The sequence below is a fragment of the Dasypus novemcinctus genome, chromosome 14 (assembly GCF_030445035.2).
Source record: "Dasypus novemcinctus isolate mDasNov1 chromosome 14, mDasNov1.1.hap2, whole genome shotgun sequence".
Taxonomy (NCBI): Eukaryota; Metazoa; Chordata; class Mammalia; order Cingulata; family Dasypodidae; genus Dasypus; species Dasypus novemcinctus.
This window is the reverse complement of record NC_080686.1, coordinates 82,615,786-82,633,319: the sequence shown is the minus strand read 5'-3', so window position 1 is coordinate 82,633,319 and position 17,534 is coordinate 82,615,786. Positions and strand designations below refer to the sequence as shown.

Here is a 17,534-nt window from a genome sequence, read left to right as displayed (position 1 = left end):
TAAGGAAATCTCATTAGAAATTTTATTTGTGATAGGGACTAAGGGTTGAACAATTAATCAAAAAATCAGTGAAATTATTTAATCATAAAAATAATGACACATATATCTTAAATATTTTATTTTGACTTAAAGCATTTAAATGAATAGTCATTCACCTGTGTTCTGAGATACCGGCAAGCCTTTTCTTAGAGTCTGTCAACTGGAGTATCATGCTGCCTTTCTTATAAAACTCAAATATATAATGTATTGTTCATCTGCTTCAGTTTAGGAACTTAAAGACATTTATAAAACAAATTGGTTACATAATACTTCTGGATGTTTTCCCCACTTTGTTTCCCCAATTGTTCACCTACTCCAAATTCTATAGAATTTTTTTTTATTTTGTGGCTCATGTTTATCAAGTCATTCCAAATCATTTGATTTACTTTTCATAGAAAAACTAATTCTTTTTTCATGCCATTATAGTTCATGGTTTATATAATATTTAATTGAATTACTGAGCTAAAATGACAAGCATAACTAGCACAAACAGATTCAGCAACAAACAAACACACAACTGACTTTGGTGAAGCATACATTTGCACTGGAAAGAACGGATGGGAGATAGCTTGTTAGAGAAAAGGCAGAGCTGACAATTCAGGGTGTTGGGGTATCAGTCAGTTTTCCAGAAGCAATGGAGGTATAGGCGAATCTGAAAAGAGATTAAGTGAAGACTGGTAGAGAATTCCACTGTAAAAGAGAGTTTCACAAATTCTACAGGGTGGAGCAAGAACTGGGAAGGGGTTTAGGGCATTTGTTTCCAAGTTCACTGGCCAAGTAACCTTTGCCTTATCACAGAATATTATAATGTAAGAGCTGGAGAAGGCTTTAGAGCATGAGTAATCCAACCAACCCACTACCTTCAACTACCATCACCATCTTCTAACATTTGATAGATAAGGAAAGGAAACCTTAGGTTTGGGTTGGATTTGAAATGGAAACTTACCTAACACTGCCCAACATTAAAAATGGAAGGCAAGGGAAGGACTATAGTTAGGATTTAAATATTATAGATGACAAAGGAGATATAGCCAATATTCAGATGTTCTGTCCTGTATCATCTTTTAGTTGCCTTACAAGGAAAAACATCAGAAAGCAAGAGAAAGAACTGAGGTGAACAGCTCTATTAATCTTACTTCTGTCCAATAACTTGTTCCAGTCACCAAAAACTCTGGGTGGGAATTGGGGCTAACCAGAGATTGAGACCTAAACATCCCATTTTGGCCACACAGAATTCTGTCTTTTTACCAAAGTGGAAAACTTTCAAATAAAATACAGAGGCTCAATTGAACTTGTTGAAAACAAGTCTATGGTTCTTCAAAGCTCTCTGATTTTTAAAAATGTATATGATAGTTCCATATGGTGGCCTTAAAGAAATTACCTTCCCTAATATAACTGCTCACTAATTTTTAAAAGAATATTTTTTCTCAGTGGATTCTGTTTTTCCCAACTTCCCTGCACTTTGAAGAAATGGCAACTAATACACAAAACATGGCTTCAGGAAAATAACAATGTCATGTTTAGTCACCCTGAAAAATATAAATCTCATCAACATTCTTGGTCATATCTTGCAACTTCTAATGAAGAAACTTCTGGTGAAGAATACAAGCATGATCTGTCAGGATTTCCCATCCTTTCCTCATCCCTGCTTGGTAGGGTAGAAAAGAGCACAGATGAACAAATGAAGATACCTGAGCCATATTGAAATGGCAGAGGGGGAAGCTGGGATATAAGCCTGGGGAAATCTCTGTACTGCTGGCTCTGCCAGGATGTGGGTAGCACTCAAGACAAAAAAGAGTCTGGATCTCTGAGTCAGGCCCCTTGAAAGCAAACAAAACCCTCAAAAATGACTTTCCAGGAAATCAAAAGTGAACAGCAGGAGAAAAAAGTATTTCTCATTTTTTCATATGTCTTTGCAAGTTGCATCAGGAAAACATCATTCCTTAGCACTGAGAATTTTAGAAGCATTTGAGCCTCACACAGAGTCTTGAAAAATGCTCCATGAGATATTAAAATGATCACAAGCAACACAGTCATTTCACCTTACTTTGTTTCCTTCATAATATTTATTATTATTGGCAATTAATTTGTTATTTGCTGTCTGCCCCCTTACTAGACTGTGAACTCCATAAAGGCAAAGACCATCTCTGCTTTGTTCACCACTGTTGGGCACTGAATCAGGCATGCTAAGGTCCCAACCCCTGGTCCTATGAGTATGAGACCATTTGTAAGATATTATTAGTCAGGATGTGCCCAATCTGAATGAAGATGGACCTTATTCCAAAATGGCTGAAGTTCTTATAAGCAAAGGAAATTGGACCAAGAGGGAGAAACCACAGGAAGTAGCCAGAAGCTGGAAGTTAATGGAACCCAGAGGAGAAGGGAGAAGACACTGCTATGTGCATTACCATGTGACAGAAAAGACAAGGAACTTCAACGATTGGTGACAGCCAGAAGACATCAATCCATGGAAGAAGCAAGCCTTCCAGCCTCTGAAACCATGAAACCATAATCCAATAAATCCCTGTTGTCAAGCCAATCCATTGTGTGGTATTTGTTTTAGCAGCTGGGAAACTAAACCTCTAAATGCTAGATTTTATCTAAAATGTCTAGTCTATAGTAGGTGCTCAATACATGTGTATTAAATGAATAAATAGATTCCATGTAATCCTGAAAGAGTCAAACCAAATGCGAATTTCCACCTACTACTGGTCCATTCCTTTCTCCTAATTTCTACACACTTCATATGAGCCAATAAAAAGCCCCAGGGAAACTCAAATACATATTTTCCCCAAAACTTCCCTTAGACAGAATTTCCTGAAAAGACCACCGAGCCAGCCCTTTTTTTTCACTTGGTTTGCTCTGTGTTGAGTCAGGAGTTCTGAACATGAAAAACTGATGTTTTTCTTTGAAATTTGCCTTTAATTTAAAAAGGCCATGGCACTGGGTGAGGGATCTTGCTTTTTACTTCCATTTATCAATTTGAACCATGAATTTTAGTATATAAGAAATGAATGAAGTTACTTAGATTAAAATGCCTAAATGCTTATGAAAAAGGGTACTCTTTGCCTTTTATGACCCCAAATTCAAAAGGGACTGTTGTTTCTCTAGTTTGGAATGATTTCCCCAGGTCAGGGGGTTTCTGCGAGATTTACTAAGTTCTGTAATGAAAGGAATTTGGAAAAGTTAATGACTGTTTGGTGTGCTTCTTCCCCAAAGCCTGAAAATAGTCATTGTTGATCCCTTTACCAAAAACAAACAATACAAACCAAACAAACCACCCCCTACACACGAACAGCACTGTTGCTTTTGAGTGTGTATTTCCTCTAAATAGGTAAAGAACTACTTCAATGCTCCCATGAAGACATATTGAGATTGAGAATACAAGGGAGAATTTGTAGTTGGAGCAGCTCTCCCAAGCAGTACCCATGCTCAAGATATTCTCTTTCTCAGGAGGCACAAACCTCTTCCTGTGATTATTTATTGAAGCTTCTAAAACCCTGTCTGCTTCCTGAAATTTTTCCCAATTAACCTGAAGAGAGGTGGTCATTTAATTTTCTAGAATTCATTTACCTGTGAGAGTGAAGACTAGACTAGAGGATCTTCTGGAGGGCACTTGAGCCTCAAAGGTCTGGGAATCTTTGCAGTGGACTGCAAACTCCACGGGCACAGGGATCATGTCTGACTCACTAGCATATTCCTGGTGCATGGCACGTGCACATAGGAAGCGTTCAACACATATCTGTTGCATGAATGGATTGACTACTGATATAAATAAATAAATAACCTTTACACATTGCCAAGTCTTCACTATTTGGTTGAAATCAGTAATTCTTAGACTATGAAAGCTAAAAGAGATCTCATCTAGTTGCACACATGGTTACCATGACTCCCCATTTAAATTATAATCTCCCTACTCTCCCTTCCAGGTTGCAAATCTCTTATCTGCCCATTCTTTCCAGCACTCATGATCTTTTAGCATATAATTTAAAATGTATTATTTAAAAATATTTATTTTTTACTCTCCCAGTTAGATTGTACATTCCACAAGAATCAGGGGTTTTGCCTGTTTTATTCACTATTGCTTTCCACATGCCCAGGACAGAGCCTGGCACATACTAAGGGCCCAATAACTATTTATCATGTGACTGAACAAAAGAGTAGTTATTGAATATGTGCTCCACATATCAGAACAACAGCGAGCTTTTTACATTTACATTTTCATACCCCAGACTTGTGGAATCAAAATGTCTAAGGGCGTGAATCCTAGGAATTTCTATTTTTAAAAAGAAGCATAGATGATTCTAGTGTAGCTGTTCTAAGAACCACCAGCTTGTGCAACTCACTAATTTAGAGAAAATCCTGAAGTCCAGGGCAATAAAGTGTCCCTCAGGACATGTTATTTAGTGGTACAGGTAAGTGTAATAATTTCTCTGCTGGTGAGCTTTCCCCTCCAATCATCTATGAGCCTGCACTTACTTACTGTTTGCTACCATCCATATTCTTGGTTTTAGAGATTAAGTCACAAGAATTCTGGTGAACATTATAGCTTTACAACTTTGTGTTCATTTCAGTAGACATGAAGGGCATTAGGCTTAAGGTAGTAAAGCACTTTTTCATCTTGGTTCAGAAGAACCATCCTATTTCCATGCTAAGTTGCCTTTATTTCCCTTTCTTCTTTTAGTTCCTGGACATCTCCATTAAATGGACCTCCCAGGAAACCATTCCTCCAAAGTACCTGCATTATGACCCAGAATCTTCTCACCCGCTGATGTGTGACAAATGTCCTCCTGGCACCTACCTAAAACAGCACTGTACAACAAGGTGGAAGACTGTCTGTGTTCCATGCCCTGACCACTACTACACAGACACCTGGCACACCAGTGATGAGTGTCTGTACTGCAACCCCGTGTGCAAGGAGCTGCAATACGTCAAGCAGGAATGCAATCGCACCCACAACCGCGTGTGCGAATGCGAGGAAGGGCGCTACCTTGAGCTAGAGTTCTGCTTGAAGCACAGGAGCTGTCCCCCTGGATTTGGAGTGGTACAAGCTGGTATGTATCAGCTTTCAACATGCAGCAACATTAATTAGGATTGTACACAATCAAGTAGTAGTGAGCGATTAGGGGAACACTTTTGTCCTGATGACATTACAGGGTAGCAAATTGCAAAGGTAAGGGAACCTGCTAGGTATGTACTATATATCTGGATTGCTGCCAAAGGTATGCTTTGCCCCTACAGGACAATTTAGTGACAAATCTCAAATGCAGCAAATTGCTCTCTAATGAGATGCATGATGGATTGCCCTTTTTTAAAGGAACATTCTCTGAGTTGCGCTGTTTATAGTTGATATATACCTCTATGTTTCACTTTAGCGTGGGCAGCTTCAAACTGTAGCGCTTTATGACAAACATCAGAAATGTTAACTGATACCAGGAGAGTAATTATGCTGCTATTAATGAGGCTCTAGAGTGCTAACAATGAGCAGTTATAATTAATTATGTAAAAAATGAGAATGGGTAGTGGAAAGGCACTGCATTATTAAAAATGAAGCTAGTTCTTCCTCTGGCAAGGGAGTTGAGTGTCTGGGAGGATAAAGACTGTAGCAGTGTCTCTTCAATGAGCTTTTTCTTTATCTTAGACAAAACATTGCCTTGCCAAGAGTAAGTACTTGTCTATAAACAAAGTGCTTTCTCTCTTTTTGCATTTTGATCAGCATAGGTTAGGGCCAGGGGGCACTGAATCTTTTTCACCCACATTTTCTTCTAACACATTCAGAAAGTCTCAGTGTCATTTATATACTCTCATATCTGGGAAAATTAGGCGGATTCACTTACTTTTCTGGAGAAAGTAGTAATCAGTACAGATTCTCATTACTCAGTTTAGAGAAGGGTTTCTCAACTCATTACCATTGACATTTTGGGCTGGATGATTCTGTTGTGGGTGGTTGTCCTGTGCATTGCACAGTGTTTAGCAGCATTCCTGGCCTCTATCCACTGGGTGCCAATAGCACCCCTTCCCCAGATGTTGCAACCAAGAATGTCTCCAGACATTGCCAAAGGTCCCCTGGTTCACAGAACTGCCCCTGGTTTAAAACCACTGGCTTAGAGGCTGCTAATTAACTATTTGACTTTCAGAAGTTGCATTATACAGAATCTAAATTATTAGATATCAAGTACTTTAGGTTTAAATGCATACAAAGGAAATGTATGCCAATATTGAAGTCTGCTCAATTTCCTAAGCTGTGAATCTTTACAAATTCCATGCCTTCTATATGTGTACTTGAAGGAGGAATTGGTGACGCTTCCTAGTTTTCACTGGATGATCCTTTGGAACTCAAAGCTATGCCATGTTGCAGAGGAAGAAAGCCCATCCAACAAAAACAGCCTTTTATTTCAAGTCAGTAATTTGAATATGTATAAAAATTAATTAAGCATGGACTATGCCACTTCAAACTAGAAAATTTTGAAAAATAATGGAAATAGCAAAGAACTTCCTCACAGCATCATGGAAATCTGTAGAATGAAGGAAGCAAGCAGCCAGAAGATATAGGACAAAAGTAGATGTTATATTTTGCAACATTAAATTCATCTCCCCCTCCCTAAAAGTTCTCATAGAGGTTTCTTTAGCGAGTTTCTAGTCCAGAGAGAAGGAAGGCATATGGGCATTATTCTAAAAAATATTTAATAACCATTGTTTGTTTGATGTTTGATAGTCTACTCTCTGTATTTTATTTACTTCTAGTGTTAGCCCTACAATTCCTACAGGATAACTTACAGCTAGCATAAAGAAATTTTTGACCATAAAAGACCTCTTCTCATAATCATGCCATGTCACATCTTGCCTGTCAGGTTATAATCTTTATATTTCCACTGATATTAATAAGGTAAAATCATTCACTTAGATGGATAAATCTTTTTTAAAGTTCTATCAACTGTAAAAGAGGAAAGTCCTGTTCAGGAAGCTCATTAACTAAAGCCTCTGACTGTATTAAGAAACTTTATTCATGATTCTTGGGTTCCTTTTGTTAAGGAATTTTAAAGGCTGTTACAAGAAAGAATGTCTTGTACATAGGACTGTCTCAAAAGGATGCAGGAAAAGACACAGGCAAGAATATGTATCTGAAGAATGCAAGATTCTTCTTTGTGAGGTTGACTTTCCAGAACGTGGCAGATGGCAAAGGAAGACCTCCAAGCCGCTTATTCCCAGTAAATTAACAATGGAATAGTATCAGAAAACTCTGCCCAAAAAACTCTGATATATAGAATTTGGTATGGAGTTGGATCCCATTTAGGGGGGTGAGGCAGTAAGAAAAGTACTACAACACAAAAATAACACCCAGAAGACCTTGTTTTATGTGGCTCCTAAGATAATGTCATTTAATATATGAAGGTTTCAGGCCTTTGTTTTCCCCTCCTCTTTTTTTCTGCCGGCCTTTGTCATTTTTACTAATCAATGCATCATCAATCCCTTTAGAAAGGAAAGAGGCAGCAGATGAAACTAGAACCAATCCATTTCATTCCCTTATTTTTTGCTGATTTTGGCAAGAGATACAATGAGGTAGGAGGTTGAAATTTTTAATATTGAAATTTAATAACTTTCGATAGCTGTCATTTGTCTCTTTTGTATGTGTTATCTTGGCTAACCCAGAATTGGCCTGTAAAAATTCCATTTGAATATTGAAGTTTAAATCTGTTCAACTAGCTTACACTAGAGGGAGGTATATTCATATGCAAATGCACTGTAATATATGATCTATCCATGCATAAGAGTCAAGCTTTTGCAGATATTTATTTTTTAATAGCCTCTTTAGTAGTTGTCTGGTTCAAGTTTTCCTACCAATGTTTTCTCCAGATTTATCAAATATCTTCGCACCATGAAATAAAATGCCCTTGCAGTCGCCCTTCCCTGAAGTTTTAATGACTGTGCTCTTTTATGCAATGGTTTAAACAAACCGTATATCATCTTCCATTTACCATGTAGCTAACAGCAGGCTTACGCTTTTGAGTCAGTGGCCCACTTTATTGCCACCTTCAAAAGTTTATTATAATGTTGTAAATTTCTACTTCTCAAGGTTAGCATACTTATGAGTTGCTTCACATTTAGGATTCAGGAAAGAAAGAACTTCATTGGAACCGATTGGAATTTAACAGTGCAGCATTCAATAGGTACTGATTTCTAAGCATGATTTTTATAGCAGACACATAGCAGTTATCTTCATGATTTTCCTGGAATAATACGGTGGACGCTTCACCAGAGGCAGGACTAATGATCATCTTACCCTTCTTTCCTTTTCCTCTCACATTTGAGTGTTTTGAAGGCAACACCAAAATAAACTTGTGTTTGTATTACAAGGAGACTGCCTAAGGGCCAACTAGTAGTTTTGTTCACTCTCAATCTCTCTCTGTCTAATGAAGTGAAAAATGAAAATGCCTAAAATTTTGGGTAACATAACAGTAGCAATAAAAACCAAATGGAAAGTCTTTCCAAAACTGCTTTAAGTGGGTATCTGCTTTGAAAGTATTTCAGAAGAAGAACTAAATTGCTCGATATTTTCTGTAGGAACCCCAGAGCGAAATACAGTTTGCAAAAGATGTCCAGATGGGTTCTTCTCAAATGAGACGTCGTCTAAAGCACCCTGTAGAAAACACACGAATTGCAGTGTATTGGGTCTCCTGGTAACTCAGAAAGGAAATGCAACGCATGATACTGTATGTTCTGGAAACAGTGAATCAACTAAAAAATGTGGAATAGGTAACTATGTTCCAAAATCTCAGCTCCTGTAGAATTTTATCATATTTCTAAGTTGGACACAAGGCCCTCTGGCCACCTTCTTAGTCAGACTCACCTGTCCCCTGCCTTGAATCAACAACCTAAGACTTCTTCCCTTTGCATCAGTGCTAAAGCCATAACTCAGAATTCTTCAGAAATTCCTCCCCTTCTCACAGAGCACACTTTTTCCTTTCACACTCAAATCCAGTCTTACCCTTAGGAAGGCAGTGTAAAGGTGGCTGAGGTCAAATTAGCAGATGCCAGACTGTGGAATGTTTTTTGTCATACATTTTTACCACTCTCAGGAATGCCTATATTATTAGACAAAATATAAATTGGCAACTACGAAGGTGTGATAAACTGATGACAAAATTAGAAACGGACAATTGGCTCTGTTACCAATGATATTATTGCTGCTATTGAATGGAAGGGCCAAGTCCCTCTTGTTGTCTTAAACTCTCTACTCAGGAAGGGAACTCCCACCAAGTTCAGTTTATCTGAATGTATTCCATGTTAGTGACTACACTAACCAGGTTGATGTCCTCTGGTCCAGTCACTCCCACCATTACCCCAATCTCAGACCTTCTCCTTAGGGACTCATCATACCGACTATGTTCTAAGCTTTTTAGCATTTAACCACAATGTCATGAAGCAGCTTGACTTTTTCTGCAAACATCTCTTTGCACTATTTAGAAATATATAAAATGCATAAAAATGTGGATTGGGAGGTTTTAGATTCCAATTCAGTGCCAACATTTTTTTCACTGTGTAATCAAGATCTTAGACAAGTCATTTAGACTTTCTGCCTTCTTAATTGAAGAATGGAATGAAGGAAGGCATAGTAAGAAGAATGAATTACTAGGCATTTTCTAACTCTAACATTTTCAAATTTAATTATTCATTTTTTATCTTATTTTTATCATTCATTGAGCACTTACTTTGTGCTGTACATATTTCACAGACTTTAATGGTTACAGCAAGTTTGTTATGGTTGCTTAAGTTCCCCTGGGAGGTGAGTGGCAGAGCTAAGATTCAAATTCAGCACTGATGCATCCAAAGAATTTCTTTGATCTTTGGGATACAGTGACCCTAGCCAGACACCTAGATCATGGTATCTCTTTTCTAAATGGCATGTTTGTATTTAATCACACTTTTGTATTTATTTAAATACAAAATCATACTTATTTAAATACAAAAGTATTTAAAGCATACTTAATGTATGCTTATACATATAGATTCATACCCTGCCTTGTCCACAAAGGTAAACTATATGTTTGTGTATGTGTATAAAATGATATATTATTCTAGATTACTTTTCAAGCTCCTTAAAAGGCAGAAATCATGTTTGTTTTGACAATGGTCTTTAAGTACTATGTGGGCACTAGATAAACCTTTAACAGAACATTCATATACACATTAAATAATTCCTATTTTGCTGCAATTTATTTGTGTCGATATTATCGTTCTTTTTAGACATTTATTAAACTCTCCCCCACAAAAGGCCCATATGCCCAATGAGAACTTTAGAAAGGACACAAGCCCAGGTGCCATTAAGATCAGCCAACAGAGGATGATTTTATGCAAGTCGTGCATTTTAACATATCTTAGAAAACTCATTTGTGTTGGTTTTTGTTTTTGTTCCAAAAATCCAGTAGCTGAGTAAATCTTCTTGTCCTCCCCTTCCATTAGATGTCACCCTATGTGAGGAAGCATTCTTCAGGTTTGCTGTTCCTACAAAGTTTACCCCTAATTGGCTCAGTGTCCTGGTAGACAATTTGCCTGGCACCAAAGTAAATAAAGAGAGTGTGGAGAGGATAAAACAGCAACACAGCTCACAAGAACAGACTTTCCAGCTGCTGAAATTATGGAAACACCAAAACAAAGACCAAGATATGGTGAAGAAGATCATTCAAGGTATGATATAAATAAGTCAATAAGAAATAAAAAAGACTCTTTTATTATAAAACAGGAACAAGACTATGTGCCTGTTTGGTGTGGATAATGATTTTCCTTTGAATAATTGTTGTATTGAAAAAGGTTTTCACCCTGTGATAATGTAGATGCTTTTCCTAAACAGTCATGCAAAAGTTCATGTTCCCCCACTTTCTTTTTAAAGTGTAGTGAATACTCTGAAAGAAGAGACAATGCATGTCCAGTGCAAGACTAGCCCTCAGGGAATCTGTCTCCAGATCCCTTAGCTTTTTATTAGCTTCCTCTCTGGACTACCTAGGAGAAGTTCATTAATGCTTTGGATCTTAGCTTGCATTTTCAAAAAGAAGGTATGCTATATTTATTTGGCAATTCTATCCAGAGAAGCTCCAATAACATAGCCTATTTTTAAATTACCATTTTAATAGCATATGCTGAGGAGTAATAAGATAAGGTCTGAAAAGTGAGTTTCTTAGAGGAAAGCACTAGTTTAAAACCATATACTCTCATATTTTAGGAGGTCTTATAAAGAATTGCCTTTAGAAAATGTATTTGTATGTGTGTGTTTATGATGAGAGAGAATCAAAACAGAAAAAAGTGACCTTCATCCAGCATGGACTGTAAGCGTTAAGATATACAGAGGAAAGAATTCTAATTTCAGTTAGCATTGAAAGAACATGCCAAAAAAATGAGAGAAGGTTTTCATTACATAGAAACTCATTCTGTCTTTCACTAGGAGTTAAGTGACTTGAGTAGTCCTACAATACCCCCAAAAGCCCCAAACATCTGAAATTGAGGCGCTAGATTTTAGGAAACGAAAATTTTTGACAGCTGAATTCTCTTGCTTGTGCAAAAAGTCAACTTTTCTTCTGTTTTTGGCAAATCAAAGTATTTTTTGAAAGTATAATTAGCCCTGAAACAAAAACAAAGGGAAGTAAAGAATCAGAGGCTATTAGAATTAGAAGGAACCAAATTCCCCATGTTATAAATGAAGACATTTTAACTCAGAAAGATTAACTCCTTGCTTTAGGGCTCACAGATACTAAATGACTCACGTCACTGATAGAAGCATTATCTACTCCCTCCTATGTTTATGCCCCACCTCAGCACCGAAATAGTCTCTATGTTATGTGGCCTCATATTATCGGGTTTTTAGATATTCTCCTCCACTGAGGTAATTTTCTGATGCTATGTACATTTATTAAAGTTGAAGCAACTCTTATTGAATAGTGTATACGTCAGATATCAAATAATGGAAGTTTAAATTACAAATAGCTATCTTGACTAATTTGTTCTTCTGAAATATTCTGATTTTAAGTTCTCAAACTATTATCTACTTTTCTTAAAGAACTGTAATGTGTTTGTAATTTTCTACTATTAATTTTCAAACTTAAGCCTCCTAACAAAGTTTTGTTGGATGCCTAGATTCTATAACACATTATTCTCTTACAACATAAAATAATATTTATCTTAGTTCTCAGAAATAACTAGTATCATTAAGCCCCTCCATAAAGAAATGAAAAGGTTATATATAAAATTAAATTATAAAATCCTGGGAGAACCTTTTGCCTCAGGCTGGTTTTGTGGTGGCATTAGCTGACTATTACATGACATCTCTTTGGGCCTTTGCTTTATGCAGATATTGACCTCTGTGAAAACAGTGTGCAGCGGCACATAGGGCACATAAACCTCACCTTCGAGCAGCTTTGCAGTTTGATGGAAAGCTTTCCAGGAAAAAAAGTGGGAAGAGAAGATGTTGAAAGGACAATGAAGGCATGCAAATCAACTGAGCGGATCTTGAAGCTCCTTAGCCTGTGGAGAATTAAAAATGGCGACCAAGACACCCTGAAGGGCTTGATGCATGGACTAAAGCACTTGAAAATGTATCACTTTCCTAAAACTGTCACTCAGAGTCTGAAGAAGACCATCAGGTTCCTTCGCAGCTTCACAATGTACAGATTATATCAGAAGCTATTTTTAGAAATAATAGGGAACCAGGTTGCATCAGTAAAAATAAACTGCTTATAACTGGAAATGGCCAGTGGGTTGTTTCCTCACAATGGGCCAGATGTGATGGGTGGGTCAACTGTTTCTCAGGCACTTGAGGGGCTCCAGTGATTTCTCTCTCATCACCAGTTAATAGATTTTGTCCCAGAGCACTAAATGAGACTATAATGAGGAGAAAGAACTAATATTCCCCCAAAGTTCAATAAACTCCAAATAGTTTACTTGACTGTCAGATCTGGTTCAATATCTACTGACTATATTTTTCCTTATTACTACTTGCAGTAATCCAACTGGAAATAATAAATTAGACTCCATTGTGACTTACTAAATATGGGAATGTCTAACTCAAATAGCTTTGAGATTTTAGCCATACTGGAGGCTTTTATTAGAAAGCCCAATTTTTTCTTTATAAAAATTACTAATATATCTGTAACACTATTACAGTATTTGGTATTTATATCCATTCAGATATAAGGTTTGCACATATTATCATACTAAAAGGAAAATGTTTAAGACTTACTTTTAGGAAGAAATAGTTATATTCTCTTTTATTATTATAACAAATGACAGAGATAAATATATTTTTTAATGGAATGTGCATAGCATTTCCTAATAGGTATTGCCATCCTTCCTGTGTGGAGTGTTTTTATAATATAATTTTATCTGTATAAGCTGTAATATTATTTTGTAGAAAATGCATTATTTAGCCAATTGTTTAATGTTGGAAAATGCATGAAATATGAGTTCTCTGAATATTAGATGCTCTGAGAAATTGAATGTACCTTATTTAAAAGTTTTTATGGTTTTACTATATAAACATCATTAAAGTTTTCAAATTATTTTTCATTGCTTTTCCTCTTGCTTTCATTTGAATGGGGCAAAAATGGGTCTGAGCTTTCACAATTTTCCCTGTTATACTTTTATTATCAGAAGCATCTGGAAATTGTTAAAAATGCAGATTTCTGAACCAATTTACTGAGAAACTCTGGGGAGAAGGGCAAAAATCTGCATTTTTAAACAAGCTCCAAAGTAATTCTTACTACCCCCAAATTGGGAAAGCCATGAAGTCAGGCTTAGCATATAGATGGTACCAGCCACTTATACCAGCTGCCACTAACATTGAAAGACCAAACTATGTTTTTTGGGTTGCAAATAACAGAAGTTCACACTACGTAGCTTAAGAAGAAAACTGATGGGAAGGGTAATATAATGTATTGATTGATGGCCCCCCAAAATATATGTCCGTATTCTAATCCCTGGAGCCTGTGAATGTTATCTCATTTGGAAAAAGAGTCTTTGCAGATGCAATCAAGTTAAGATCATCCTGGATTATTCAGAGAGGCTCTAAATCCAATGGAAAGTGTCCTCATAAGAAATACACAGAGGAAACAGGCAGAAAAGAAGGCAATGTGAAGACAGGCAGAGACTGGAATGATAGGCCCACAAGCCAAGAAAGCGGGCAACCACGAAAAGCTAGAAGAAGAATAGAATAGATTTCCCCTAAAGTCTCTGAAAGAACGCCATCTTGCTAACACATTAATTTCAGACTTCTGGTTTCCAGAACTGTGATAAATTATATTTATATTGTTTTAAACTACACAGTTTGTAGTAATTTTTTTTTTAACAACAGCCACAGGAAACTAACACCACTAGTATCCAAACCTTAGAAATGGCAGAATCAAGATAATTCTAGGCCCCTCAGAGGTAGAAGTCCCTATACTTCCTTCTAGTTTTACAACTCTATATCTCTTTCTATTTAAAATCTCAAATTGTTCTAGATTGGAATTTAAAAACATGGTCAATGAGGGTCTGTCCTTGGAAATTCCCAAAAAGAAGAAATCATTATGAATAAAGACGCCTTAACAGTGATTCATCTGTATCCTCTTTTCTCTCAAGAACATAAGGTCACTGATGAACCTATGTTTGTGATATCAGACAAGAAATGGCAACCTTTAAAGAAAAGCAGATTCAGATGAATATCACACAAACTCATTAATGGAGGAAAATAAAAGCAGAGGTGAGGTCAAGAGGCTCACAACTGGGAAAAGGGAATCCCCATATTGCAACCATGATGGGGAAAACATTGTGGAAATTAAATGCTAAAGGTCAAAACAGGGGGACAGGATTTAATGACTAGCCTGTTCTTTCCCTGCAGAAGCTCCGGGTCTTCCAGCAAAGTTCCTATTTGCAGAAAATATAATGTCCTATGAATAGTACTTAAATTTAAGAAAAAATCTTAAGTTAATGGCATCAAGTCTAAATTATTCAAATGCTAATTCATATTGTTCTTTTGCTGTTTCTTTGGGTTCAACTTACCTCAAGCTTCTCTTCCAAATATGATAAAATAACTAAAAGTCATGCAACGTTTTGCATGTCCTTAAATTAACTTTTTATTTTGAAATAATCTTAGATTTACAGAAGCATTGAAAATATAGGACACTGAGTATTCCTGTATACCCTTCATCTGACTTTCCCTAATATTAACATCTTTCATAACCATTATTCATTTATCAAAACTAAGAAATTAATTTTGGTACAATAATATTAACTAAACTAGAAACATATTCAGATTCCCCCATTTTTTCCAGTAATGTCCTATTTCTGTTTCAGGATCCACCTGAGGATTCCAAATTGCATTTAGTCATCATGTCTCCTTAGTATCCTCCAGGCTGTGACAGTTTCTGTCTTTCCTTGTCTTTCATGGCATTGACACTTCGGAAGAAGAACAGTCAACTATTTGGTAAAATATCCCTCCATTTCAATTTGTCTAATGTTTGCTCAGGAATAGAGTTCACTTTTGGCACATGGATAATTTCTCCAGTGTGATTTTTTGGAAAGACTATCCTTTCTCCACTTAATTGCCTTTGCATCTTTGTCAAACATCAGTTGATCATTGTGTGGGTCTATTTATGGGCTCTGTATTCTGTTGAAACTAATCTATATGTCTATCCTTTCACCAATACCACAATGTCTTGATGACTGTCAGTTCTGTCACTTCCTACTAAGTTTTGATATTATTTCTGTCATCTTATTATATTAATTACTGAGAAAGAAATATTGAAAGCTCCAACTACAATTGTGGATTTGTCTATTTTTCCTTTCAGTACCACTGGTTTTTGCCTCACGTATTTTGACTTCTATTGTTACAGAAACGTACAAACTGAGGGCTGTTACATCTTCTGAATAAATTGATCCTTTCATCATTATGTAATATCCTATTTATCCTTGATAATATCTCTTGTTCTGAAGTCTGCTTTATCTGCTATTTACCAGCTTTCTTTACTTTAGTGGTTGAACAGTACATACTTTCCACTGTTCTTTTACTTTTAACCTTATATATTTACATTTAAAGTACTTTTCCTATACACAGCATACAGTTTAGTATTATTTGTTAATCCAATTTGGCAATCTCTGTCTTTTAACAGGGGTGGTTTAGCCTATTTACATTTAATGTGGCTATTGCTACAGCTATATTGTATTAAAATCTATCATCTTGCTAGCTATTTTCTATTTGTTGTATCTATACTTTGGTTTTCTCATTTTTTTGCCTTCTTTTGTGTTATTCAACATTTTTAAGTGATTGAGTTCTGTCACTTCTATTAACTTACTTATATTTCTTTTAATTTTTTTAGTTATTGCCCTAGTGCTTGCAATATATATCTTTAATCAGTCTACCATAAATTATTACACTGATTTATGTGTAGCTTACAAGGGTACATTTTCAATTTCATTCTCCCATCCTTTGTGCTATTTTTGTCATCCCTCACTTTAACCTATTCTATAAACACAATGCATTGCTTCTATTTTTTATCTAGACAGTCATTATCACTTAGAGCAATTACTTCATTTTACTTTCATTTGTTCTATTTACAATACTCTTCATTTCCTTGTGTGAATCCATTATTCAGGCTGACATTATGTTTTTCCTGCTGGAAGAACTTCCATTAAATTTTCCCAAAGAAGACATCTGCAGGATATTGCATTTCTGCAGCTTTTGAATGCAGATAAAGTGTTCAAACCCTGGTTCTAGGCACTTATTTTCTTCCTGGTAATTCAGTTTTGTGAACTAATGAGTTTTCCTTTTCACCCAAGCCAATTTCCATCATTTACAAATAAGAGACCTGCTTAATATGTGGAATAAAAAAGGGCATTGAATACCAGACAAAGATGTTTGGATTGGGCAGGCAGAATGTGATAATTTGTGAAGTTCTGTCCCTTGAGAATCTTTAATTTTATAACATTTACCCATAAGCACAATGACAACATTGGGGTTTTAAGAAAGGTATTAATATTTGCAAAGTAGTGCTTCAGGAATATTATTCTGGCAGGTGTGTATAGAATAGGTTGACTAGAAATGGGCTAGAGACAAACCACTAGCTGACTAGTAGAACAGTTCAGCCATACAGTGGTAGACAATTCCAACTGAAGGTGGAAGCTGAGAGAGGAAAGGAAGGGTCAGATTAAAAAGCCCGTTAATCTCTCCAGAAGAGTCATCAGAGGAGGGGCACCTTTGCTGGGCATTTGGTTATGACTAATGGATGGAAATTTCTTTCTTTTTCCAAATGTTTAATTCAAAATAAATCTCTCATTTCCTTGGGTTTTCTTGAGTCGTTTCCCAGGGAAGTCCACCTCATCTTTTGTGACACAAAAGCCTAAGTCATATTTACACAAAAATCCTTCTAACTGAAACAAAGACATCTTCCAAATTGACATTTTTACAGTAATTTTGGCTTTTTATGACTCATTGACTTCTGACTAGAGGAGGTAAACAGGCCAGATCATGTGTA

General features: G+C 36.3%; 1 protein-coding gene across 1 annotated transcript in view; it reads left to right on the top strand.

The window, feature by feature from the left end:
* The window catches only part of TNFRSF11B (TNF receptor superfamily member 11b), a 28,098-nt gene extending 14,505 nt beyond the window's left edge, over nucleotides 1–13,593 (top strand). The window contains exons 2-5 of the mRNA XM_004480726.5: nucleotides 4,724–5,093; nucleotides 8,602–8,793; nucleotides 10,501–10,725; nucleotides 12,380–13,593. Coding sequence (XP_004480783.3) covers nucleotides 4,724–5,093; nucleotides 8,602–8,793; nucleotides 10,501–10,725; nucleotides 12,380–12,768 — 1,176 coding nt within the window. The 3' untranslated portion in view covers nucleotides 12,769–13,593. The remainder of the gene's footprint in view (nucleotides 1–4,723; nucleotides 5,094–8,601; nucleotides 8,794–10,500; nucleotides 10,726–12,379) is intronic.
* Nucleotides 13,594–17,534: the final 3,941 nt, after the last annotated feature.